Here is a 27,986-nt window from a genome sequence, read left to right as displayed (position 1 = left end):
TACATGTAACACGTCATCAGTTCATGATCAGAAAAACATGTTTTATGTTTTTATTTCAACTCTTTGCTTCCAAAAACTTGTCGGACCACCGTTTTCTCAGTCCCATTCTTCCTCATCCCTGTACGGGTTATCCTCTCTGGGCGGCTCCTGAAAGCGGATGTTGGCCAACATGTCCCTCATGGCCACCATCAGACGATTCACCTCTTGGTTCAGCTCCTGTCCTGCTCGAGCCACCTCCATCTCATCCTCCTGTCTAAGTCCACCCTGAATATATATAAAAAAATTAATATACATATATGATCATATAACCACCTCATCTACATTGTTAAAAAATATTATTAAACCATTAACTTTTCTGAGCTCCTTGCAAAATGAGCCGAACAAGCACTTCTATGGTAAAACAAGGTGGCTGCAGCATCATGCAGTAGGGATTTTTTTTTTATGTGGCTGTAAAAAGCTGTTTAACAAAGTTAGCATATTTCCAATTATAAATCAATAAAAAGAGAAAAACATAAATCACCAAATTGCATTGGAGGTTTGTGATTATTTAAGTGAGAAAACATGTAAGATACATGTATTTGTATAGTGGCTTCTGTGTTGCCAACCAGCACTGGTTTACAAGACAAATTATGAGATAAGAAAAGTGAGTATTTAGTAAAGTATCTAGTAAATATCTAGTAAAGTATCAATGATCCACTAAATACACACACGTCTTCCCACAACCTCATATAAGGTTAGCCTGTGGCTAACAAAGCACAAGCTACTTTCCTTTAATAGTGCTAATAAGCCTTCTTTTTTGTGTGTTTAAAGAATGACAAAGTAAGGACTTGGAACCAGTATTCACCCGTTAAGGGAGAGAGAAACTGACAGGTATTCATGTGGTTGGACTTGAGCAAAAAAAATGACTGATCCCAGGGGAACTGACTTGCTTTTGGCAAAGAAAAACGACATCAACTGAATGTGATAAAACTGATTGGATCGAAAAAGAAACAACAAAACCATGACAAAACTAAAGCAAAACTGCTGGAAAGGTCTAACAAATAAAACCAGACATGAAAGAAACCAAAGTAAGATTGATTAGATAAAAGAAACTAAATAATAAAGCAGAGAGTATGAGAAAACCCCTAAGTAATAAGAACATAAAAAATTAACTAAGGCAAGACCCACATATCAACCAAGATTCTCTAAGCTATTTAAAAAAAGTGGATAAAAGGACTGAAAGGACCCACAATTACTACATGTACATATATATTAATCATAAACCTATTTTATATCAGACATTTGCTTCTTTCCTCTCTTTCAGGACAGATCTGTTAACTAAACATATTCTGGGTTCCAAATGCCAATAAGTACAATACACATGGACCGCAATATCATCAATGTCTTACAATCATTTCAATGACTTACTGATGGCACAGAAACAAAAATTTGTATTAATTAAAAAGTAAAACACCCTTAACACTGATTACAGTTTCCTGTCAAATTAATCAATGCACTGCAATCAGTGAGAGCTGGATGCTTCCGACCAGGCAGGGGACGGGGAAGGAACCAAACAGGTTTGTCTAACAAGCAACATGAAGCTGCAGATTTCTCTAAGCAACGTTGCTCAGACCAGACTGACTCTCAAAGATTATTATTTACCGTTACTCTTTGTGTGAACTGTACCATTTCTGTTTTCTTAACTTTATATCTTACCACTATATCACATGTCTGGTGCAAACCTCTATTATCTCTTACAGTTTGCAGTGCTGATTGGCTTTAGACTACCTCCTGAGGTGGATCAGGGGTGTAACATTAATGGTGTGAATTTAATCAATCCATGCCAGGACCTTTAAGTTGATAGCAAGACTAGTAAACATGTAGATCAAAGAACAAAAATGTTCAGATAGGAGCTTGTGATTTGGTGATTACCTCATCCCTGATTTCCAGCTCAATAGAGAATAGAACAATATGAGAGTAAGCCTCATAGTAAACAATAATGATCCGACTTTTCCCAGGTCAGAGATTGAGCTGTGAACCGATTTCACATGAACCAAAGTAAGTGATTGATAGGGGGGTGGATCTGTTTATGACTAATGTCAGCTTACAATCAAAGATTAAAGCCCGACTTTGAGGATTTACAGTTGGTATAAAAAAATACTTTAAAACACATAATGAGAGCTTTGATCAAAATAAAGTCAATATCAGCTTCAGTTCATTAGTCTAGCATCCTAATGTTGACACCTGATTCTTAAAATAATTTAGCTAAAAGAAATTAAACAACAAATTAATATTTATTAGGGCTGAAACAATCCGATTAATCAGATTAATCGATTATTGAAATTATCGTCAACTAAATAAGTAATCGTCAACTGAAGTGTAGGGACTCTAAGACGTGCCGTAGCTGACAGAGCAACTCACTCAGAGAAGTAACTATACCAAAATTATTTTAAAAAATATGTAAACATTTTGCATTTAAAATAAAATACTTTTAGTTTTATATTTATCAATATGCTCTAGCCAGAACTCCTCAAGTGGAAAAGTTTTAGTTTCACCTGTTTTGATTTAGCAAAAAACTCCTTTAAAGGAACTTTCGGATATCCGATTATTTATTGAAATATAATCAACAGATTAGTCGATTTTTTAAATATTTATTTGCAGCCCTAATATTTATATAATGGGCAACTGCAATTAACTGTGATACACACATTTCAAATATAATTTTCCTGAAATTCTCTTCTTGGAAGCTTTGACTCAGTTATTCAAAAGGAGAGTCACCAAAATGTCTGCTAAAGCTCAACAAGGATCAATAAAAAGGCCTTACACACAAAAACAGTTTATTATTTAAAGGTGACGATAAACCTTGAAAAGAAAAGCAACTTATCTCTGTGTACTCCTTTAAAATCCCAACGAATAAGTTTCATCAATAGCATTCATGCTGCAAAAGCACACAGCTAACATTTAGTGACTATTATAATGCTGTGTTTTACAATAGTAAATTAAGGACAGCAGTAATAGTGAAATTTACATTCATAGATGCTCTATAGTTGTTGTCCCTTTAGGCTAACCATGAGCTTTGGAAGGAAATGTTCGATCAGTCAAGGGAGTGTGTTAAGATGTTTTCTTGTATCTGAAAGCAGCACAAGTATTTCAAAATAGCCTGCAGGATGCTGCGTACTAATGGCTGTATCTGTGTCAGTTTTGTAACTGCTAACCAGACAAACTAGAGACAATGTTCTACATCATCATTTTAAAGGATTTGAAGGAAAAAGTAGTTAATCTCAAAAACTGTGAGGGGAATAAAAAAGCAAAAATATCACATTGGCAAAATACTTGAAGGATTCCTGCAACTTTGAGAGGGACGGTAGATCTGTCATAAGATTTGAGTTTGAACCAATCAGTACAAATAATCCAGTGAAATAGGTTTCCAATTTTAAACACCTGTCAACCATTGGAGGAAATCAGACTCGGTCTTACTGAGAGCAGATTATGTTTACAAATGGAGAAAATCAAGTGCTTCATTTGAAGTGAGCCTTTGTTGATGATATTATAAGTTATTTACTGGTCTATGGACCTACTTTTATATAAAATACTCATATGAGAAGAGGTAATTGTATGGTGATGTCTTAATTAAACCACTATAACAAATTAAATCAGGTGAAAAAGATATCAGATAACCTTTCTCCTCCACACTGAGAGGAGCAAACTGAGGTGGCTGGGACATCTTTTAAATCAGATGTCCTCTGGAGGCCTAGAGGACGACCCAGGACACATTGGATGTTTTTTTTTCTTGACATAACAAATTATTGCATCAGAATTCTGCCAAAAGACAACATGTGTAATAAATACTCATATGAGCAGGTTTATTTAAAAGAAACACATGTAAAGTACTCTCCATGCATATTTTGAATGTTCTTTTCCTCGTATTAAATCTGCACTCATAGAACGTTCAAAATGTGCTCACAACCATGAGTAAGAGCATCCCTGTGCTTGGGGTTTGCTTTTTATGTGCCTATAGATTCTCTCTTACATCTGTGTGGACCTGTTTCTGTGCAGTTCATATCAACTTTTGACTTTGAAGCAACCGGATAAAGCAACCTGTCTGTGATTGGCAACTTTTAAGGAAACCCTCATCTTGAGAATGTACTTCCTACCAGCAAAGCAGCCTCAGGCTGACCGCTTCCCTTCAAGAGTTAGAAGTTGGTAAGCAAAGCCATAGTTATACATAACATGGTCAGCATGAATACTGAATTCTGATTGGCTGTAGAGTGTCTGTTCAAAAGGGTTATAGGACATCTACAAAAACAGTTCAGGTCAATTAGTCAGATAGTTTCTGCTAGCTTAAACAGCTGGAAACGGGAAGAAAGTTTGCACTGGTTACCTTGGCAACGTATGCCTACTTAAGATGCGGGATTTCCTGGAAAGAAGCCAATCACAGGCGGGTTACTTTGTGGTAACACCTTCAAAGTGCTAAAAGGCAGCAACAGGTCCACATGTGAGGAGGAGCGAGGCTGCGCACGAGTGCATATCACGCCACATACGCGCAAAGAAGGAATAAGCACTCTTCTGTGATATATTGGGGCCCTGTGGCACTCTATGTGCATATCTAACCCTTTAAACATGTGTGTGAGGAGTAGTTTATGAGTGTCTGTATGAAATAAAGCTGCTCATAGGAGTATTTATTGCATGTGTGCATTTTTGGCAGAATCCTGATGCCAAATTTAACCTCCTAAGATTATTTCAGCTCTTTCTGTACCATTTTACCAGAAGCCTCCAAAAATAAAATTACATTGGAGAAAAAATTGAAAAATTCCCAGTACAAACTAAAGCAGACAGTAGTGATCCACTGTCAAGTTCTGGTGGCTTATTACCCTGAATGTCAATTACTGCAACAGTCAGAACTTGCAAGAGGGAATAATAAAAAACATAAGTTAAGTTCCAAGGTTTAAAAGCCAGCCAGTTGGATATAACAATAGATATGCATACTAATAATTGTGTTTTTCTGCTAGCTGTACTGATGTACAAAAAGTCAGGGAAGCAGCCATCAAAACAAAATAAAGAAAAGTTTAAGCGTCGAGCGATCATTTAGAGACACTGAGACATTAGAGACATATAGTAAAACAATATCTACAATAAGCAGAGAAGTTTGCAATAGTATTTCTTTATTCCACTACATCAACAACTTTCTCTTAATTTGGCTTTGAGAGAAGCTCACCTCTCCACTGAGGAGGTTAGGTTTACTGCTCTTATTAAACACTGCATGAAGTTAAACAAAAAAAGAGTTACAGAAAGTCAAAGGAGTCAGAAAAGAACATTTAAGACCCGCCTGTTTGAGAAGCAAGTTCATACTGAGTGTAATAACCAAATTCTGGACACAGAGCTAACAGAATTTGTTAAGAGACAAATAACTTTTGTCTGTTAGGCTCACAGTTGCTGATCACATGTCGTCTCCACATGCAAAGCATGAGTTCTTAATTAGTGCTTTCTCCACATATTTGGTGCCAACAGCTTTGGAAATATTTGCAGTTTTCTCTTAAGAGTGCAGAGAATAAAATGTACAAATTATGAATGAAAAGAGAATGAGAGCCGACTTTAAGCTAATAATGTAGGTCTTTTCATGATTTTGTTCCAACATTCGTGTCAAATAGCCTAAATGATTCCAACTTTCCAAGAATCACCTGTTACAATTTGTTCAACTTACCTGAAGGTTGAAGTTAGGGAGCAAAGACCGGAAAAACAGGGACAATGTGCTCTCATTGGATGCACCCGCATGCTGCCTATATGTGAGGACACAAAAACATTAAATAAGGACAGAGCTTTTAAGTTATAACCACCTAAAGTTATGAGCATGTTTGTTCTCTGAAGAGCAGAGATGCATCACATCACCTTTCTGGTCTGGTGTATGAAACAACCGAGTCCAGAGGAGGCAGAGGGTCAAAACCCATTACAGGCTGAGTGGTCACCTCCTACAGGAATAAAAAAGAACACACACTTTAAGGATTATTCCTAAAAGTCATTAGCTTTTTAACTTTCTGCAGGAGTCCTGATGGCTTTGCTCATTTATGGCTCAGAAATGAAGCAGAGTTCATCCCTCCCGAAGACATGTCTGGACTTTAGATAGAAGAAAGAGAAGCCTGTACTCAAAGTTTGCATCATGAGTTGTTAACTTTGCTGTGGGGTGGAGGAGGGCTTTTTCTTTGTTTTTAAAGGGAAGATGATGAAATATGAAATCTGTGAGTTGGAGCAGTGCAAATGCTGCTAGGTTTAGCCTGTTGGTGACAATGATAACATACTATAGAGGAAGTTATTGATGTCTCGATTTACCGGTTGGTCAGAAAGAACAAGATCCCAGATATGAGAGTCTGAAATAAGCTTTCTCCACAGGGTGGCTGGGCACTCCCTTAGATAGGATGAGGAGCTTTGTCATCCGGGAGGGCACCGGAGTAGAGCTACTTTCTCCTCCACATTGACAGGAACCAACTGAGGTGAGTCGGACAAGCATTCTTGTGATGCTTGTCCAACTCATGATTCATGATTCTTGACAGCATCCTTATGCCCCATTTACATGAACCCTCTAAAACCGAGCCATGCCGAGTTTGGATCGGGCTTGGATCAGTTAACCATGCCGATCTTGGTTCTTATGAGCATTTACACGTCACGCTAGCACAGTTCCTCGCCTCTTATAGGCGGTCCATGAAACTGTAGCTCTCAAGGTAGAAATTATGCAATAACAGTACCCTTAACATTCCAGAACTTATGTGCCTGGATAGCGTGCTCCGCCCAAATTTCAATGAGAGCCTCTGTCTCAGCATCATCCCAGGTTGCACCAAATTCCTTTGATGCTTTTTAATGTTAATAGGCTGAAAAGAATTTGATGTTGTGAACAGGTGAGGTGATCTGTGAAATGCAAAGCCGGACATGCTGCCGTGGAATGAGTCAGCTGACTGTAAATAAGAGATGACGCACTCTAATCATGCGCTCTTTATTAACAGAGAACCGAGCCATAGATGAATCGTGCCGAGCCCTACTGTTGAACTAGCACTAGATTAGCGCGGTTCGGTTGTGTCTGGCACGGTCCAGTTCAGTTATGTTCCATTTACTTTCAACATTTATCTCAGTTACCGTGCTCGGAACATTCTCGGCACAGTTTCAAAAGGCTAGTGTAAATGGGGCTCTTGAGACCTATGAACATTGGTCATTACAAGCCGGATGGAACAAGGTTATTAGAATTATTGTCATGTATACGAATAACATATCAGCAGCTCTAGAAACATTTGAGCTGGGATGCTCGGGATGCCCAAGATGTATCGCAATAGTCTATCAAGTTACAGGCAGATACTGTTTTACATATTATGAGTAGAATACAAATAAATATTGTAATATAAAATATCTAACAACGAAAACAAGGAAATGTAGTGTGTGCCTGTATTCAGCCTATTCGGCCAAAGAGTTCAATCTTCACTCATCTGACTGCAGCACAATGTTTGCTGTGTCCATTATGTGGCTTGTGGCAAACTACAAACAGGATGTCTTAAGGTTTACTTAAAACAGATGATTTGTTCCTACCAGTCTTATGTGAAGGTCTAATTTGTGGAGTGTATAACTAACAGTTATCCTTTCAAACAATTATTCCACTTAGGCTGTGGATTTCAGGAGGTCTTTTCAGAGTTACCAAGGACCCTCAGGCTGCCTTCCTCATCAATTGTCCCTTTGAGTGGCTTTGAGCAAGATCAGTACTTAAATACTCCAAAAAAGGTTAAAAAATAAATAAAAAGGAGTCCCCCAGCAAAAAAAATGCACTTTTTAAAATACACAAATAAATCTAATATGATCAAAGGCTCTTGTTTCAGGTGGAAAACCTGGCAGTGGGGTCAGAAAAGGCTGGGTTCTTTGCAACAGTTACTCTACTCCCTAACAACTGAATGAAGCTAAAAAAGAGCTGAATAATTCTACTGAGAAAAAGTTAAACAGATTAATTTTCTTTAGCAAAACATAAAGAATGTTTTCTTTTCCCACAAAATATAAGAAAGCAGTGCAGTGCAGGTTTTTTTTTTTTTTGTCAAAATTTCTTTTCTGCCAGTCAGTCAGGACACTGGTGATCTACGGACAGGTGGAGGCTGGCACTGTTTGTTATGTTCAGATGTAAATAAAAAGAAAAACCATGAACCCCCTCCTTCCTTTCTAACATTATGCACTGTAATATGTTGGTCTACCATATAAAACTTATTCACTTAAGTCAGGTTGTTTGGTGGCAGAAAAACTCAAAAATGCCTCTCCTACGTATATGGTGGTCCTCAAGTCCAGATCTTTAAAGCGCCACTGCCGGAAGCTTTGAGCATTAAGGTCTCCATGGTTACTACCCTGATGGTGACTGCAGCAAATCCTGTTGGAATTGATATTATATTTCTAGGGCATCACCATTGATGGGCTAATCAGTCGACTTTGATCTGCTGTTTTTCTAATATGTCTAAAAACCATGAAAACACCTAACTTCCCTAAGCTATAAATTAATAAAAAAAAAACATGTATTTTGAAGCAATGCTAATGAGTTTCACAAAAAAAAAGAAATGTTTTAAAGGTGAAAGGAATTAGCTTTGATTCATAAAAAGGAAACATGCTTACTCCCCTAATTCTATGTTGTATTTTAAAGTGTTCAAAAATAGCCTGGAGAACATGTTCTACGTTTTATTATCCTTATGGGAACAATATTGATTGAGCTTTAAGAACTCTGTTATTGGTATTCCCAAATATTGCCGGTTAAGTTTAATATTCTAGAAGTTTGTGTAACAATAAACTAAAACTTAAATTAAGGCGGTGGCTTCTTACAAGAGGCAGAGTAGCGGTGGCTTCTTTAATCTCCGAAAGCAGCACATGGCGGTGGATGTTTCTAGGTGCACTCTGGTATCTCTGTTTTCTCCTGGAAAACAGCAACGAAGAGCAGATTCATCACACTTAAAGCAGTTAGTAAGTATAAAACCCAGATTAATAGAAGAATATAGTCTACTATACCCAAATAGCTCTTGAAAAAATATATGGTATATCTAAGTATTGGGAAGTTTGCTTTATTTAAACTTTCCATCTTAGGTGTCCATTTTTTTAATGAGCCAAGCAGACAGAAATATGATTAAGGGGTTAGGAGCAAAGAAATGGGTCGTGTACTTGTTCTGACAATCCTCCACGACAGGATCTTTGACATCAACGCGGCGCAGGACCTCCTTCACAGACTCCTCCAGCCACAGCATTACTGCTGCCTCCTTCCACAGAAGAAACGTTCTCCCCACATACAGAGCTGTGAGCTCAGCCAAAGCTGGTGGCTGCCTGGAAATATAAGAATTTTGGGGAGTTTAAAAATTAGCGTTCATGGGGAGGAAAAAACCCCAACTCAAAACAATTTTATTAAACACTGAAGACTATTATTTATCTATTGTATGATGAGTTGGATTCTAGTTATAGAGAATCTGCAGCATTTATGGTGGTTGTTGGTCTAGTGGTTAGAGCAGTACGCTTGTGCTCTGAGAAGTTTGCAAAACCATAACCACACACTGCTCCCCGGGCACCAAACAATGGCAGCCCACTGCTCCCCAAGGGGTTGGGTTAAATGCAGAGAGTGAAATTCCCTATTGTGGCACAATAAAGGGATTTACATACCCATTTGCATAAAAACAGAAATTTACCCTATCTGACTCTTTGGACCAAAGAAACTATGGGAAGAGACTGTGCTATCAGGCTGCACCGTGCACAGGTCCAGTAAAGGCATCAACACTGAAAACAGAAAAAACAACAACACAGGAAATATGAAAATCTCCCTTCATTGGTAACATATACTACTATGGTATATAATAATTAACCTCCAGGGAACATTATGAGAGCACTTTGGAGCATCTGGTCTGCTTGTCGTCTTTGCTTTTCACTTTCTTCAGGGTCTGTATCTTCTTGCTGACTCATTTGGAAATGACAAAGCGCGCAGGAAAATGCAAAGTTTGGCAGCTGAGACAGATTTCTATGCTCCTGGAAGAAACACACCAAACATTTGAGCTGTTAAGAGGTGCACACAAACAAGGCCTCACACCGCACACAACAACGCACTCTTACCTCCCAATCCTGATACAGCTGAAGGAGAGACTTGTACTCTCTGGAACGAAGCATGAGGAAATCGATGAGGAGCAGCATGCAAAGGGGGTCAGAGTCTGGGTCTAAACTGTGAGACACAAAACCATGAGTATAACAGTCACTCGGGAAAATGTTTCCTTCAGATAATCAGAAATCATCCACCCGCTCTTTCATCATCCGCTTTATCCCTGTCAGGGTCGAGGGGTGCTGGTGCCTCCAGCTGTCTATGGGCGAGAGGCGGGGTACACCCTGGACAGGACGTCAGTCCATCGCAGGGCAACACAGAGACAAACAACCTAACCCTAACTCCTAAAGAGAATTTAGAGAAGCCAATTAACCTAACAGTCATGTTTTTGGACTGTGGGAGGAAGCCGGAGTACCCAGAGAGAACCCATGAATGTTCAGGGAGAACATGTAGAACCCGAGCCGGGAATCAAATTCGGAACCTTCCTGCTACAAGGCAGTAGTGCTACTCACTGCATTAATGAGCAGCCCATCAGAAATCATATTGCATTTCCAGTTTAATGAAGGATATACATTAAACTGGAAAATGTATGAGCACTTGTATACATCTCCTTAATAATTTCATTTTTTTTTTAAATTCTAAATTAGATAGGAAACAGAGCTATGCATTAAAATGCAACTAATGGCCTAAATGAAATACCACTAGTTCTAACCATAAAAAAAAGGAATATGATAATACAGCTGCAACAAAAAGCATTTTGCAGCACAAAATAAAGAACTTTTTAACATTATATTGAATCATGTTCACTATAGGGTTAAGTTGCAAAGGAACCTAGGCTAATATATAATGGTTTTGCTGTATTTAAATTTGCTAGTCTAATAAAACCTTTCATGTTTTCTCAAATTTTAATCAATAGTGATGTTGTTTTAATTCAAATATCAAGCTGTGATTAAAAAACGCAACAGAAGTTGCTGTTCAGCTTAGTAAAACTAGAATGAATTAATACTGTAGTTGTGTGCAGATAAATTATATCTTTTATTGGGTGATTCAAACGTCCAGGGAGTAAATATGTCCAAAAACACTTCAGAAATCACTTGTTTTGTAATCCCAAGTCTACACATTCTATAAAAGGGACAGCTAGAGACAAAGTGAAGCATTACGTCTAGAGGGGATAAAAAATATTGCGTGTAGCATTTAAATATGCGTTTAAAAAATTGTATATGGTTAAAAGGAGTGTTCACAGTGAAAAGCTTTATGCACAGCAGGCGATATGAGCAGATCATTTGATTGCGGTCTTATGTTATGAGGAAGGTAGCTGTTTTGATTAAGCCACCGTTTCATTGCTGTTCCCAATGATAATCTTTGAACTTTTAACATATCAGTTAATAAATCTGCTTTGAATCGGAATCTGTTTTCCAAGCCCAAATATACAGTGACTTAGCAGATTTATAGGACCTTAAACATTTCCACATTTTTTTCTTTATGCAGAAAAACATGTTTTTGCTTTTTTTGGGTGGGTGGGATGAGGGTATATATTGAACCATCACAGAATAATGCATTGTTAGAAAGTTAAATGATTTTTACTAATAATATCTGGCTTACCATAATTTAACCATTAAGTCTTTTGGGGAATGTCTCTACCAGCTTTGCCTATTAATAGGCTAAAATGTTTCGCCTTTCTTTTGAGATTCACGCTAAGAAAAGTTAGTTGTGACATTAATGTTCACTGTGCCGAGGTAAAAAAATAAACAAACACTAGTGCTGAGATATGTTTTTTTTTTTTTTTTTACCGAAGGAGAGAGTGCAAAATAAATAGGTGTTTTATTAAAAAACAGAATATCATAATGCATCAAGACTACAGCGGGGGTAAACTGAGAGAGGGGAATAAATCTTAATTCTAATGTGCCTCCTACAGTGTCAATAAGCATTTATCAAAAGTTATGAGCGATTAGCGTTTTTTTCTAATTCACTATATTGGTTTGTAAACACAGTCTTTCAGGTTTAGGTGTGTTTTTCTTCTTGAACACGAATGATGAAAGTTTATCAGACAAAAATAAAGGAGGTGAGGATCAAGAAACTAAAAAAGGGGAGAAGCCAGGGACTGAAATAAGAAGAGGGAGAGTTGATCAAATGACTAAATAAGCATTTTATCTTTTGAGTTTGTCAGTCAGTTAACTGAGTTAGCTATAAAGTCCATTATATAGTCCCTGCTCTATTTAGTGATTGAGCGATTTAGGGGCTAGGGCGGATGTTCGGACACAGTAAGCTTGTATGAGCTGTGTGAACAGCAACTTTTAAACAGAGCGAGCACGAGGAGAAATGGACTCATGCATAGTCTTGCACACGTTTAATAGGAGTGGGTTGTGTATGTGCATTTTGTCTAAAAGTGGACACGGCAGGTCTTTTAAAAAATTTCACAAAAATCCTCCACAATACCTTTAGGATTCTCTCTTGGATTTTACACACATATTAAGTTGATGTAATAAGAATCTTTAAGCAGCTGGTGCCAAAGTGCCGAGTCTACAGGTATTAGAGGGCTGAACGCAAACGTCTGGATTTGGTTTCTAAAAAGTGAGTCTTTTCACATACCGGTAAGTCTTTCCACTCCCTACCTTGTGTTTGATTTTTCAATAATTTCTAAATAAAAACAGAGGTTTGCTAAAATATTCACATAGGCTAACAGGCATCAAATCTCTTTCAAATTGCAGTAATGTTAGCATGAGGAGCATGCTACTACTATTTCAGATGTACACAAAATGCTTAAGTTTTGCACTAATTCCCATCTAAATTTCAGACAGTGTGAAGCAGATCCAATTTAGGAAAGCATCATCTTTAAATATTTAATGCATGCTTATTTAGATCCTAGCAGCTACTTAGGGTTTCAGTTTCTTTTAATAAATAAAAATGCTATTCAGAACTAACATAAGTAGAACAGCCTTTCTTTGAAAATAAACAGGTAATAAGGGAATTTCAAAGAGTGCTGTTGTGACTCGTTTCCCTCTTTTTACCAAAGGATCAGTTTGCAGTATTCCAAGGCAGTCCGTGGGCATCCTCTCTTTTCCAGGAACATCATGTGCTTATAAAGAGCCAGATAAAATGCTCTGCAAACAAGGATTATTAAATTACTGGATTGCTCAGGCCATAAAACATCATTTAAGTTCGAAACTATATTCTGGGGTCAAACTGATGCAAAACCAACCTGTTTTCCGGTCTCAAATAATCCAGTCGGCTGGTACCTGATGTCAGGCTGAATAAAGGATGAAACGAGCACTCAAAGCTATACAAAGCCCGTTCTGCAAAAGAAGGTCAGAACACTGAAACAAACATGCCCTGCCAGTCATAATCTTATTAGCAATCAATTTACCCCCAAGTCTTCACAACCTAAAAATATTAAAACTAAAAACCTCTGTCTTATGGTAAAGTTTGGCCGGTGGCATGTAATTCAATTATCCGGCGTGGAACACAAATGCTCTTTGTGAAATCAAGCCTCTAGTCTCCCACAGAAGACTAAAAAAAAGAAAGCATTTAAGGACTTGGTCTGTAATAAAAACATAGCATTGTGCTTTACATGAAGCCTGAGCTCTGATTCCTTAACAAAGGTTGGTTTGTTGGGTTGAATTTGCAAAAAAAACGCACGGCTCCAAAACGATTTAATCGGATAAACAAAAATAGGAGTCATCAACTTATCTGACATAATTTTTGGCTAAAGTCACTCGGACAAATAAATGTAATTCCAAATATAAAGCAAAAATCACACTGATCTCTGCACTCCTTAGACGCTTTTTTCATTTATTTTTCACATGATCTCTGTTACTTTAAGGATGCTCATGAGACTGACCCCAGCGCAGTGAAATGTTATGATCCAAATACAATCTCCCACTTGTCCTATTTATATGATGATGGAAACCAGACTAATAATTGACAGCAGACTAGTTTCTAAATAGGAGCTGCATCCTTTCATGTTTGTGCCAAAATCAGTTCTCTTTAAAACAGACAAACATAAAACAGGAAGACTTTATTTGTTAAAATAGAAATGCCAGGAGGCTTTGTGGATGCATCAGATAATAGGTTGGAATGGCAATAAGGGAAGAAAAAGGCCTCCACAAAGGCGCTGAGAATTGCATGCAGGTTACAATTTAATCTAACAAAAATAAATTAAAGCCTTTTAAACTGTCTGTGTGCAGGAAAGATTCAAATCACTTGCTCCTACATATACTGAGGTTGGGTACAAAGAATTCCTTAAAAACAGCACACACAAAAAACTCAACAGGTTGGAGTTTTCCCCTCACCGATGAGGTCTCGGGCCATCTCTTGATCCTCCTGTATCCTGCAAACGTCAGAAAGCTGCAGCAGGGAATCAATGTGGTAAGGGTTAAGCTGAAGGAGGGCCTGCAGAAAACAAGAAAAAAAAAACAGTGCTTAACCTGGCGGAGCTGGCAGAAATGTACAGCTGTATGCTTGAAGCAGCAGTTCAAACAACAAATGAAAGAAAACTTCTTCCCTTTTTTCACAGCATGTATTTTTTGGTAAATGTTAAGCATCAAAGCACTTTTGTTGAGTAGCTTTAATAATCTCAGCTGGGAATCAGGTGCTTTTTCGGGGATAGGGAGGGAAGACGGCCTGGTCGGATGACAGCTGCTAAGGCAAGCTGGAGCATTAAAATCCAAACCCCTTTTATAAATTAATTGGGATCTTAAAAAGCAGAGTGAATATTTTAGCTTAACTAATCTAGATCGTCGCCTTAAAAACTCATAAATGTTAATTTTGGGTCTTCGAAAACGTATTATTTAACATTCTATTCACAATTTTGCCACCGCTATCTGCAACTTCTGCCCAAGCCTGACCAATCTGCTTCCACCTGCACTGATTCATAGGAAATGAACACTCCTGATGGATCGTTCAGATTGTCCTGATGAAGGATGCATTCCTCTGCAGCATTTGAAGAATACTTTGAGGAGGACTTGTGGATTGGGACCGTGCTGTGATATAATCGGGATACAAATAAAAGTGACCTTGTATATATCATCTACCATTAGGACTGGTTCCATAAGAGTTTCTACTGCCTTGATTTTTTATTTTTTTAATTGCATTATTTGTTTGTTTTAATGTTTTTATTGTAGTCTTTAAAATACCAGAATTTCTACATAACTTTACATTTTGGTCTGTCATTACCGTACATTATATTACGTAATTTAAAATAGTAAATCAGACGTTATAATGAGTTACCCAGTACTTGAGCGGCCTTTTTATCAAATACATTTTTACTCTTACTTAAGTTTTGGTACACAACACACCTCTCGTCTGATCAGGTAAGTTTCCCAACAACAACTTTTAGCCTTGTTAGCTCTCCTGTTTCAGTAGTGCTCAGATCTTTGGGTCACATGACTCATTCAGTGACAAATCCAACCCTCTTAAGTTACATAGACAAGTTTTATAGAAAAGCAGCCTGCTTTTCTATCGATCAGGTTTGATATTAGAAATGCAGTTTTATGCGACAAAAACTCACCACAATGTTGTTGGGATCCATGGACTCGACGGCATCTAGGAACTTGAACTGCACTTGTTGGTAGTCCCTGTTGTGCTCAAAGGTGAAGCATTGAATGCCATTCTTTGACTCCAGCAAGGTCATTGAGATTCCTAGAGAGAAATAAATTAGTGTTAGGAACAGTACATTTAAATTAGGGATGCAACTAATGATTATTTTGCAAATAGATTAATATGTTGATTATTTTTTAGATTAATCGATTAATAATCGCATAGCAAAAGGTTCCTTTAAGAAAACTATATGAAATTAAACCAGATAAAACAAAAACTTTTCCACTTGAGGAGTTGTGGATAGAGCATATTGACAGAAGAAAATATTTTTTATCTTTATTGCAAAATGTTTACATCTTTTTCACAATTTTGTTATAATTACTGCTCTAAATGGGTCGCTCTTTCAGCTAAAGGCATGTTTTAGAGTCCCTACACTTCAGTTAACGATTGATAGATTACTAAATTAGTTGACGATTATTTCAATAACCGATTAATCAAGATTAATATGATAAATTTTTTCAGCCCTTATTTAAATAAACCCAACATTTACAATTTTATGTTAAAATAATTTTTATTAAATTATAAAAAAGCATCTAAAAACCATTACAAATTATGCAAGATTTATTGGCTTCTGTTTTAGGAAAGCCATTAAATCTTGATAATTTGCAATTAAATGTTAATTACAAATTTAAACACTGTAATATAAATTAGTGGAGGGTTACAGTTTAAAATGAGAAATAAAATGCCTATTCCAGTGATAGTCTATTCTAAATTACTCTCAAACGCATAATTGGAGCATGTAACATATTGTGGATCGGTAGCGGGATATTAGGAAACCCTCAGATGATCTGCTAAACACCAAACAGAAAGTGTGTGAGCAAGTTATAAAACCCTTAACACACAGGCCTCTGTGTGGATGAGGCTTGAGTTTAAAGCTTTCATAACAACCTCAATATTTGTGGGGGAAAAAAAGGCCATCTGGGCATGGCGTGAATGTCCATCAGGCAGATAAGGTAATCAATCAAAAACGACTATCAGTGCTTCGACAATAAGCCAGTCTTTTTGATGACGTCATGGCCTAAAACGCTTTTAACCTCTTTTAATTGGCCTGTCTGCATATCTGGAAAGCAGAGATAAGTCTTGAGTTATTCTGGTTAATGTTGCTATTAAGAGCTGAATCTTATAATTATACATTACAATAAAAGAGAGGCAGAAAGATTTACAACAGGGTAAGAAGACAGAAAACCGATCAACCCAATCATTTCCATGACACTACACCTCAAAAGTCAGTTTTATATGTTAGACCAACAGAAAGTAGAGCCTTTAACTTCAAAGTTAGGCATGTTTATGACAGTCGATCATATCAAACCCCATTCAAGTAATCAGACAAAATGTAAAAAATGTCAAGGCCCACCTGGTCGGCTGAAGCGAGGCCAACTGTCCTTTGGACTGGTCATCCAAGTGCTGCGGTGAAAGTGTCTGTTTCTTTGCCGAGGTCTGCTTCAAGAAAACAGAAACATGGAAACTACAAACCTATATCCTACATGAAAAAAGCAACACCTTTCATAAAAAAAAAAAAATCTTTTTAATATTAAAATTTTCTTACCTTTGATCACCAAGAACAGCCCGAGCTCCAAAATATCTCTTCAGCTCTGTCTCTGGGTTGAGATTTCTGATAAAATACCAGAGACAACCATCTTAACGATGAGCAGTGGAACTTCATTCATTCCAATCAGATATGGGAGCTACCCTGTATGGAAGCTTTGAATATTGACTGACACCAATATTGACCCAATATCATATCAGCATTACTCATATTACTCATTTTGTTGTGTGAAAAGGTTAAAAAAAACTCAATCAAATGATATTACTCAGATACTTATAGTCAAAAACAACTGACCCATGTGTTATTAACCAATGGGTCACATTAACCCTAAACAGATGTAAAGTGTTTTATAAGCTTGCTAATATCACAGATTTAAGGCCGGCATATTTAGATATATTCGTTTTTTGACTTATATCTGATATCAGTATCTCAGGACATCCCTAATTCCAAAGTGATCGCAAGCAAACAAATTGTTTTAAAGAAGTTGTAGAGGGTCTATAAATATTTGGATCTTCAAAGAATCCAAGTAAGGAGAGCTAAATTGTGAGGGTGAAAAAAAAAAAATAAGAACATGAATAGAGGTCAAAAATCAATAGTGGTGAAGATGTTTAGCCTAAAGTTGGGTTTACTTCTACAAGAATTACAAAGCAGGCAGTTTCACTATTGGATATGAGCCAGAACAGGTGTAAATGCAGTGTTCAAAGCAGCATGGAGGAAGGGGAATTTTTTTTCACAGTCTTCCTAAGGATCCAAAGACTCGACAGGCATGGATTAGTGTATCAGAAGATCCCTGCAAACTTTGATGCTTAGCTGTTCATTTGCTCTAAGCATTTAACTGAAGACAGCTTTCAAAATCTTTGACAGTTCAAAGCTACACTTTTCATAGGTGCTGCAAATTACTACAAACAAAAGTAAAAAAAAAATAAAATAAAAAGAGGCAAATAACCAGAGTAAAACCTACAAGATTATACATGAATACAACCTGGAAAAGATCCCTCTGACTCTTTTTTTTTATGTAGAAAAAGCCACAGTGAGATTTAGAGAGTTTATGATCTAAACAACTGGATGCACCTTCTTCATCTCCTCACAACAGCAGCTTGACACAATCTATTTAAAAGTGGTTGGGGCATAGAGCTCAGAATCCTGAGGTTCTGAGTTCAAGCCCCACTCCCACAGATTGCCACTCTGGGTCTCTGTGCAAGACCCTTAACCCCTGATTGCTCCCCGGGCGCCGCACAATGGCAGCCCACTGCTCCCCAAGGGGATGGGTTAAATGCAGAGGTACATTTCTCCAATGTGAGATTAAGAAAGTTCAATTATTAATTATGGGCAGAAAAAGATAGCTAATTGGGGACGAGCACGTAGGACAGCCTAACGTAAACATATCACCAAAATGATTGACAATTTGATTGACAATTAGGACGACCACTTATTTAGATGATCCACCCAGAAATAAAAGATTATCCTCTATACCTTTAAGTTTGACATTGTCTAAAGCATAAAAAACTACAGAACATTAGGAGCATGTGCAATATGAAATAATAGCCCTCAATGTTATAACATTTAACAAATACAAGTTTAAAAGACTTTCTGCTTTCAGGTAATTGTAAACATGGACCCAAAATCAAGAGTATGCAGTATATCCATTTCAACAAGGTTTTTCAATAATAACCAGCCAACATTTGTTGCGGGAGTTTTCAAAATAATAATGTAGTATACAGTGATATCCTGATCATGATAAACTTGTGTTTTATTGAGATGCCTTACAAACCTAAATGAATTGCATAGGACGACATTACATTTTATTACATATAACTAGTTGAAACTCAATTTATTCATTTTCATCATAATTTAATTTAAACACAACTTTAAAGCCCTTTGGTTGAATTTAAAAAGCATCTTGATCAATCTAAACTCTCCGAAAATGTTCAGCAAAATCTTTATGATTCTAAGCCTGCATTCTTCTCCTTCAAAACATGCTTCACTGATTCTCCAGTTCACTTTTCTTTTATCTGATAAGAAATAATCTGGCTCGCTTGACTTTTCTTACGTCGGTGGTATCACTGACGTAAGAATGGCTGATAGCTACATTTCTTGAGACCTTTTTTTTTCTAAATGGAGAAATAGAGGGACTGTATCACTAATGTGGTTAAATAATCTGTTGCGTAACGATGGGAAAAATGTTATCTTAAAATATTAAACGAATTACAATGACAACACGCTGATATTAAAATGCTGTGTACATGCTTATGTGAAGACCCATGCCTTGGAAACAAATCACATAACTATGTGCATTCTAAGCATGCAAAAGGTCAGTGTTCCCACCTATGTTCCACATGTAGGACAGATCTTCGGATAGAGCCTCCACAGTCATCACTTTGTAGACTCACGCCGTTAGACTGATCCAGGTTCTCCAGCAATAAGTCGATATTGTCTGTTGCCACCCCCTAAAATAAATAAAATCATAAAAGCATAACAACTGTTATGTTGTTGCTGTATCTACTGAAATTATTCTGCAAGACTTAATTATTAGCTTTGAAACATTGTGCATGATAAATTGTTTTATCTTTCTATGAATGTAAATAGGGCTGAAAATTTAGTTTCTCTAACAGTCCTGTTAGAGTTGGATAAATTACTTACATTTCCTTGACCATCCTCTGATGGCGTTTTTGTTTTCTTTTTTTTCTTCTTCTTTTTAACCCTGTCCTCCGACTGCAAGAGAACAAAAAACAGGGAGGATATGGAAAAGCTGTGCTTGTAGCTTACACACTGAAGTCAATCTGAAGTCCTTCCTTTCCTTTTAACCTCACCTTGGTGGACTCCTCCTGATGCTTTTGATCTTTGTTCTCATCGTCTTTTTCATCATCCTTTTTGGTTTCACTTGCTTTATTTCTCTCTGGCTCTTCATCTGGCGAAACCTTCTCTGCTTCGTTTTCTGCATCACATATCTGGTAAAACAGCGAAACAAAAAGAATTGCTCTGGGTAAAACAAGCTTTAATCATAATATTAAAAGTGTCAGCATAGATTCAACGTAAATGGAAGCACAATTTTAATTTCTTCAAGTTTTAAATTATACATGCTAAAACTGGCCTTCACTAGTTTCTAAAACTATTTCAATAGAACTTAAAACATTCAAAATCACAAAACAAATCTGAATAAAAAATAAAGAAGTTTTATGTTAAAACTATGTGCATTCTTATTATCTCCATGGGATATCACCATCATGCTTATCACTGCACTTGGTGTAAGTCATTAATTAGGTGCTAGAAAAACTGGACTTCTGTTGTTTGCTGCTTTGGAGCATCTATCTTATGTTTAAACCTAAAGACAATGTGGAAAGACATCAGCAATGGTCTCAGATAATTAATTATTGCTGCATTTTAACATGGAAGGGATAATAATATTGTTTCTAATAAATTTGAGGGCTGTGACTGCAAGTGTTGTTGAAACAGAAAACATTTTCAACAGCTGCAAATCATTCCCATTATACCAATCTAATATAAAATATATTATTTATAAAAAAGGCTAAAAACCCAACCACTACATCGTTGACTCTACAGGACTGCAACTCAAAGAGTAAATAAAAAAAGACAGATTATTTGTTCTAAAAACAATATGGCAACCAGTTAAGTTTTTTAGTTGTTAAACATGTTTGTGGTGACTTACGTTTCCCTCCAAATCTCAATAGGGGCAGTTTATCCACTAACCCACTTACTAGGGGTGTAAATCACACCCATCATGGTAATTTCGACTCAGTATCGATTTCCTGACCTAACGATTCAATTATTTTCGATACTCAAGAATACATTATCTTCTTTTTCTCCACCATGTCTGTCTTGCCTACTGTTTATGCCACTGTGTGTGTGTGTGCATGCGGAAAGAGGGTAGTAGCTAAAGAAAGCGAGGTAGGAGGGCAAAATAGGTTTAACGCCACCACAGCAGGGGAGTCAGAATTACATCCAGGAGCAAGTGGAAAATAATAGACCGGAGGAAAAAAAAAAAAAAAGAATCGATACTCTTGCAGACTCAATCCAACGTGCATCGGACTGTCGGATGTTGGATCGATGCATCGATACAAAACAATTATTAACACCACTATCGCTTTCCTAAACAACTTAACCTTAACAACCCTAGCTGACAGGGAGAAACCTACGTTAATGCAGGGCTGTCAACTCTCACCCATTGGGTGTGAGACTCACACATCTCAGTGTCTTCACACGCTCACACTCCGTATCCACAATTTTTGACTCTAAAAAAATGACGGACATTAAAACTGAACTCCATTCCCTTTTATGCATCTATAAAAATATCATGTTGATAGAAATCCACTAATTTAGTAATCCATTCATCCTTAACTGGAATATAGAGACTCTAAAACATGTATTTAGCTGACAGAGTGACCCATCTTGAGCAGCAATTATACCAAAATTGTAAAACAAATATGTAAACATTTTATATTTAAAAAAAAAAGAAAAAAAGAAAAGTAATCTTTCAGTACGCTCTATATTCCCCAAGTGGAAAAGATTTTGCTTCACCTGGTTTAATTTCGTAAAAAAATCTTTTTTAAAGAACCTTTGGCTGTCCAATTATTAATCGATTAATTGAAAAAATAATCGACAGGTTGGTCTATTTGCAAAATAACCGTTTCGTTGCAGCCATCTACAGCCTCCTAGAAGGTCTGAATTGGTTAGCAGTTTTGTCAATTGTAAGAACTAATAAGATAATGAGTTAAGATTTATTAATCCTCAGCCTATTACCAAAAATTCATACACAGAGTAGTTGGCACAGGATTTGATTGCACTGGCTCCTGTATTCGTGCCAGTAATCCAGTAATTGCCTATTAGTTCCCCATTGCTTATTTTACTTGACCTGCATAGAATAATAAATGAACGTAGTTGTGAAATTCTTAGTTTACAGTATATTTAAGATGCAATTATTTTAGTAGGGCCCATAATTCTTCACTTCAATTCTCTAAGAATCCCCAGAATATAAAAAATAATGTATATTAAAAAAAATTGTAACACATAGCTACAGATAACTTATTGTTATTCAGTAACATTTACTGTTCTATCAAAAATTCCACCTTTTGCCACTTTGTTTCAGTTAAATCCTCTGAAATCTGCACCTGTCATCATAGCCTTTTAATCTAACCCTGACAATGGTGGCCTATCCAAACTATTTCAAAATCTCATTCCAAGGTTTGGTAAAAAGTTGGCAGCCCTGTTAATGTTTTAGAAACCATTAGGTAAAAGCATCACGTTTTGATGTTTAAGAGGCCACTTTAGAAAGTAGAAACTAGCATTAAAAGTCTGAATCTACCAGTTATACACTAATAATGTAGGAATGAAACTAATTTGACATAAATTGTTATATTAGTTTGTTGTTAGACAGGCGTTGACCTTGTTTAACATATGTCTCCCCACTAAGTTGGCTTATCTATCAATAAAACTCCAAAGTGTGTTAATAATTACCCAAAGAGTGAGCTATTATCTAGTTAGCATGTCCTACCCCTGTTAGCCACTGATGTAAACAATCGCCGAGAAGAGACACAAACCGCTGTGACTTTAAAAGAAAAAAGTAGGTTCGGTTTCACCGTCGCCTTACCAGCTCATAAATGTTACTGAAGTTTTTCTGAGCCTTATTTTTCTTTGCCTTTCGGCTGCTGCCTTTGCTGCTGGAAGGAGGGGAAACATTAGCAACATTAGCCGTGTCCAGATGCTCCTCAGCTTCAGCCTGCTCCTCTGGGCTGTCTCCCAAACTTAGATCCCCGAAGTCCAGGCCCTCCTGACCCCGCTGTTTCCCTTTAAGCCTTCTCAAAGCCCGAGTCGACATTATACACACTCTGTGGAGGTCATGCAAATATATATTGTACTATTTTACAATGTTTTCATAGCTGTCAGGTAAAAGACCAACAGAATAAGGGTAGATTCAGAGGCGTCTTCTTCTGAATGTTTACGGGCAGTTAGTGTAGAGTGACACTGCCCTCTAGTGGACAGACTAAACACTACATTACATAAATCTGTTTAAATGTGCCTAAGTTGACCAGATCAGCAGTTCTGCCAGTATTTGTACGATATTTTTATTATAACTACTTGTTAGTGTCAACAAGGAATGGTCAGAAGGCGGGGATCAAAAGCAAAAATTTGTCTCCCTTATTCATATTTATTGTCATTGTTTGGAGGAGCTATTGATTGTTTTTTGGTCATTAACTGGTTTGTACTTTGGTAACCTAAACCTGCAACTTTTAAAGACATAAGGCTGACATTGTATCTTAAACTTCAACTGGTTAAAAATATATTCTAAGCAGATATACATAAATCAATGATCATTTAAGTGATATTTCTCTTTTTTCTGCAATGTGCATCTAAAAATGTGTTAAAAATAGAAAAATTAAGTATTTTATTTAGATTTTAAAATCGCGTTCCAAAAGAAATAGAAAAAAAGCCCAGGACCCCCTGCAGGGACCCTCATAACAGCCTTTATTAGAAATGTAGGTTCTCATTAAATTTAAATCAATTCAATGATACTTTATTAATACCCAAAGGGAAACTCAGTTTTAGTAATTTTTCATTCCAAAAGGGTTCTTACAGCAGTGGTTTTCTCCCACCCTGCACATAGCAGACTACACTGGACATACATGTCAGTGCACATTCACAGCTTCATTCACGGCCCAGTCCATGTTTTCTGTGGTTGTAAATCCTCACCACCGCACCAAGAGTCACAGCTACTGATATCACAAAGTGGCATAAAATTTCCTTGATGGCTCATTTAAAAAATGCCACACTTTGTCTGGGATCTAACAAAGATATATTTCTACAATCTTCTGCCACATATTAGATTCCAGAAGTGCATAGTCCCGAATCTTCACTCCTATCACTGCATACAGCTGCACACGGCTCAGTTTGAAGCACTCCATTGTCCCAGTGCTTTTGCATCACCTTGTTTCACAAATGCTGCAGAGTAGATAAGTTCAGATTATTCAATTATCTTTATATTATTATCTCTTAGTACAAACACCTCTAGCTGCCCGATTTTCATAAACGTGATTAAGATACCAACGCCTGTCAACACAAGAATGGCCAATTTAATCACTTCAGAGATCAGGGCTCACTGGATCTGGATTGAAATGACATTAATTATGTCAAATGTAGCTACTTTTACTTTGTATTGGCTCCATTGCTGTACCTGGGCTCCACCTTTCTCATACCTCTTCCTAATGTTCTACATTTATGCTGCTATACGTTTCGGCTGATGGAGGACATAGGGATTGATTTTCATTATTCTGCTTCATCCCATCTCCATTATCCCACTCTGCATTTTTGGTAAGTTCAACCTCTAACTTTATGCTGCCTCTGCTTTTCCCATCATTGAAGCTTTATCTGGTCTGGTCCTGCTTGGCTGTGACACCAACCCAGAGAGAAATATCAGCTGTACTGCTGCAATCAACATATTTTTTTATAGATGTTAGAGATTTGCCTGTATTTCAGTGTAATCCTGTTTCTCTGACTGTGACTAACTCTATGTGCTCTCTTCATCCTCTGACATGAGAACTAGCTTAAGGTTTGTCTGCCTGCCTGTGTGTTTAATTGAAAGGGCCGCCTGTGGTGCTGGTTGACAGTTACCTTTTGCAACTCTGCTTATTTTCGTATGTCTGCTTCAATCTTCTTGAACCCCAGTCAGCCTCAACAGATGGCTGCTCAAACTGAGCCTGGTTCTGATGGAGGTTTCTTCCTGTTAAAAGGGAGTTTTTCCTCTCCACTGCCGCTACATGCTCGGTGTGAGGGATTGAATGAAGTTAACTCAAAATGCAAGCAAAAATAGTCACTGCAAGCTCATCCAGAATAGCATTACTTGTAAGTTGACAACTGAATAAAATCAGCTGATTTTCCCTGACAGAAACCAATCTGACTTCTTTGTCTATATGCAAATTGCCTTGTGATGACCTGAGTTGTGAACGGGGGCTGTATAAAAAAACTGAATTTAACTGATTACTCATAGTCTTAGGGGGGTTAAAGTCATAGTACCGGGCCTCTATATTTTCCCATCCATAAAGTCTGGTTTCAGGTTCTTTAAGCTTATTGCAAAAACAGTGCTTGCAAGCCAAAAACTGCTGAACAAGTCAGACATTTCCTCATACCTTTCAGCCAACATGTTTATCAGAGGCTTCTCTTTTCCCACTATCCAGCCACTCAGCTCTGCTACACTCATGTTACGTTGTCTTCCAGTGGTTAACAGGCATTTTAAGTTTTAAATTAGCCTCAACCTTTTCTTCTGGTTTTAAGTCATTGTTTGTTCTGAGTTCAGGGAAATCCAGGCAGAACCTTGACATCCATCCACTGTATATATTTCAGTACCTCTGCTTCTGTGTTGTGGCAATAGTTAGGGTCAGTCCTGACTATGACCATTTTTATGTTTTTTTTAAACACCCTCCTAGTGACCCTCCAAAGTGACAGTCCCCTCTGCCATCGGAGTGCATCCTGGTCCTCCTTTTCAACACCTTTTCACTGGGCTTCAGTTTCGAACTGCCTTTTTCAGTCCATACTAAACAAACTCCACAATGTCTGTGTTTCATCATATTTTGACTTGTTTCTCTGCTGCCCTCTTCAGGAGATGTTCTCCATTTCCCATAAAACTGACTTCCTCATCCTCCTTCTATGCGAATTGATTAAAATATTCAGCTAATTCACTCTGCAGAGACTTTGAGTCAATAGTTGGACACAAATCCTGTCTTTTTGATTGTCTTGTTGAGCTGCCTCTGTGCTTGCCTCTCTCTGCTTTGCTCCATTCTGCTAGTTAGAATAGGCAGGTAGAAATAGCCTTAACATGGATAGTCATGACCCACATCAAGGGCACCATCAAAGTTACTGTGGATCCAGACCAGTACACCATAGCTTCTTTAGAACATATTTTTCTCACCTCTGACCTTTATCAAGTAAAATGTTCTAATATTTAAACACGTGATAACTGTGGGGGGATTATCCCTGTTTCCTTTCTCCAGGTCTGCTGGACTCTGTTTAAGACAGATGCATTTCAAAGTTCTTTTCACTTTCTAACTGTCAGGTAAAGATTTCTGTTTCTGTGATGTTAAAGCTTAATTTAATCTGTGTTTTGTAAAGCCTTCATTTCTTAAAATTAAGCCTGCTTTAGTCATTTTCCTTTATCAATTCTTCAGTGACGCAAATGTTCCTCCTCATCATCATGTGAGAGAGAACATCATCAGTGTTGACTGTAATTTTAATCCATGACACCCTGAATGTGTGTTTAGTGTATTTTTATATTTCTGTGGAAGAATAGCCCATGCATAAGGATTTCGGGATTTCTCACCCAAAAGATCCTAATTATTTATTTTAGGCGAGTTTTGAACTCTCCTCCATTTCCCATCAGGCTCAGGGATTTTACAGCTGATTCAGCTACTTTAAGATTCCTATGCAACACACCTCACTGTCAGTTCTAGACAGCTCAGGTATACACGTATGCTACATTTAATGTTGTGACCGGTGGCAGTGAACAGTCTCTTTTATTATCCATCCATCCATCCATTTTCAAACACATTTATCCCAAGTGGGGTCACGAGGGGTGCTGGTGCCATCTCCAGCTGTCAACAGGCAAGATCCTGGACAGGTCGCCAGTCCATCACAGGGCACCACAGAGACAAACAACCATTCACACAACAGAGGACTTTTAGAGAAGCCAATTAACCTGACAGTCATGTTTTTGGACTGTGGGAGGAAGCCAGAGTACCCGGAGAGAACCCACGCATGCTCACCGAGAACAAGCAAACTCTAGGCAGAAAGACCCCGGGCCGGGAATCAAACCCAGAACCTTCTTGCTGCAAGGCATCAGTGCTACCCACTGCGCCACTGAGCAGCCAAGTTCCTTTTATTACATTAATATATTTTTAAGAACTCTTCCACAAGCCTTTTTAAAATGAGTAAACTTCCCTTTTCTGAAATTTGCCTCAGCCTATTTCTTTGTGTTGTCTCTGAGTCATTAAGGATCAGCTCATACTACCTTGGCCTTCAGGCTTCATAAAATCCTCTACCACATTTTTAGCCTTGGTAATTGTAGGTGGAGCATTTAGAGCGAAAAACAGTTCCTCTACAGGTGGTCCCACAGCACTTATGCCATTTTATTTATTAATTTCAATTGAGACAATGTTTTTAAGGCCAAATGAATTAACAGAGCTTCCCTAACAAGGGATTCTTTTGATTGTGTGTGTGCTTAGTGTCTGGTAAATAAACTTTCAGATCTACTGCTGTTCCAACACATAGCTGTAATTTCCTGTGGGACATCTAAGGCTTTCCTATCTTACTGGTATGGGCTTTTACAGATGACTCCCTGGTATAGGATGAATATAACCCCTTTTTTAATGCTATTTCCGTTTTCCCATATCAGGCTGTATGTCTCTTTTTAATTTAGATCTGTTTTTTTGTTTATCAAAACCCTTTATAGGGCAAGTTACCGTTTTTGATCACTTGCATACCCCTTACAAATGGATTCCCCCCTGTCCCTCAGTGAGATCTAGAAGCACAAGATCTATATCCAGCCATTCCGCATAGATACTGCTACATGGCTGTACATCTTATTTAGGAATTCGACCAATTAGAGGAGCCCTTGAATGATATATTACCTACTGGAAATTAAGTTAAAAAAAAATTAAAAAGTTAAGAAAAAAAGGTAAAAAGCTACTTGAAATGTAAGTAAAAAAGTTGATAAGCTGAGTTAAGAATTATATTTAGGTTTACAAACTAAAAAATGATAGTTCCAGTATCACCATTAATGCCTCTAAG

At 37.4% G+C, this 27,986-nt stretch overlaps 1 protein-coding gene across 2 annotated transcripts; it reads right to left on the bottom strand.

Annotated features, from left to right (window-relative positions):
* Window positions 1–35: 35 nt before the first annotated feature.
* tcf25 (transcription factor 25 (basic helix-loop-helix)) lies at window positions 36–23,150 on the bottom strand. 2 transcript variants are annotated; one of them, XM_038306742.1, is made up of 18 exons: window positions 22,801–23,150; window positions 20,006–20,143; window positions 19,836–19,907; window positions 19,521–19,642; window positions 17,196–17,261; window positions 17,004–17,089; window positions 15,561–15,691; window positions 14,344–14,443; window positions 13,254–13,347; window positions 13,063–13,155; window positions 10,072–10,177; window positions 9,828–9,987; window positions 9,654–9,741; window positions 9,139–9,297; window positions 8,806–8,896; window positions 5,866–5,945; window positions 5,681–5,756; window positions 36–264 (listed from the first exon to the last, which is right to left on the bottom strand). In XM_038306742.1, the coding sequence occupies exons 1-18, from the start codon at window positions 23,026–23,028 to the stop codon at window positions 97–99; spliced, it is 2,058 nt and encodes a 685-aa protein (XP_038162670.1). In that variant the 5' UTR covers window positions 23,029–23,150; the 3' UTR covers window positions 36–96. The 2 variants fall into 2 exon arrangements, with proteins under 2 accessions (XP_038162670.1, XP_038162671.1); XM_038306743.1 differs by having other exon boundaries at window positions 17,004–17,086.
* Between the last annotated feature and the right edge of the window lie 4,836 nt (window positions 23,151–27,986).

Source organism: Cyprinodon tularosa, unplaced genomic scaffold (assembly GCF_016077235.1).
Source record: "Cyprinodon tularosa strain WSP-4 unplaced genomic scaffold, ASM1607723v1 ctg59, whole genome shotgun sequence".
Taxonomy (NCBI): Eukaryota; Metazoa; Chordata; class Actinopteri; order Cyprinodontiformes; family Cyprinodontidae; genus Cyprinodon; species Cyprinodon tularosa.
Note: the sequence above shows the minus strand (reverse complement) of the source record. Positions and strands in the feature narration are given on the sequence as shown.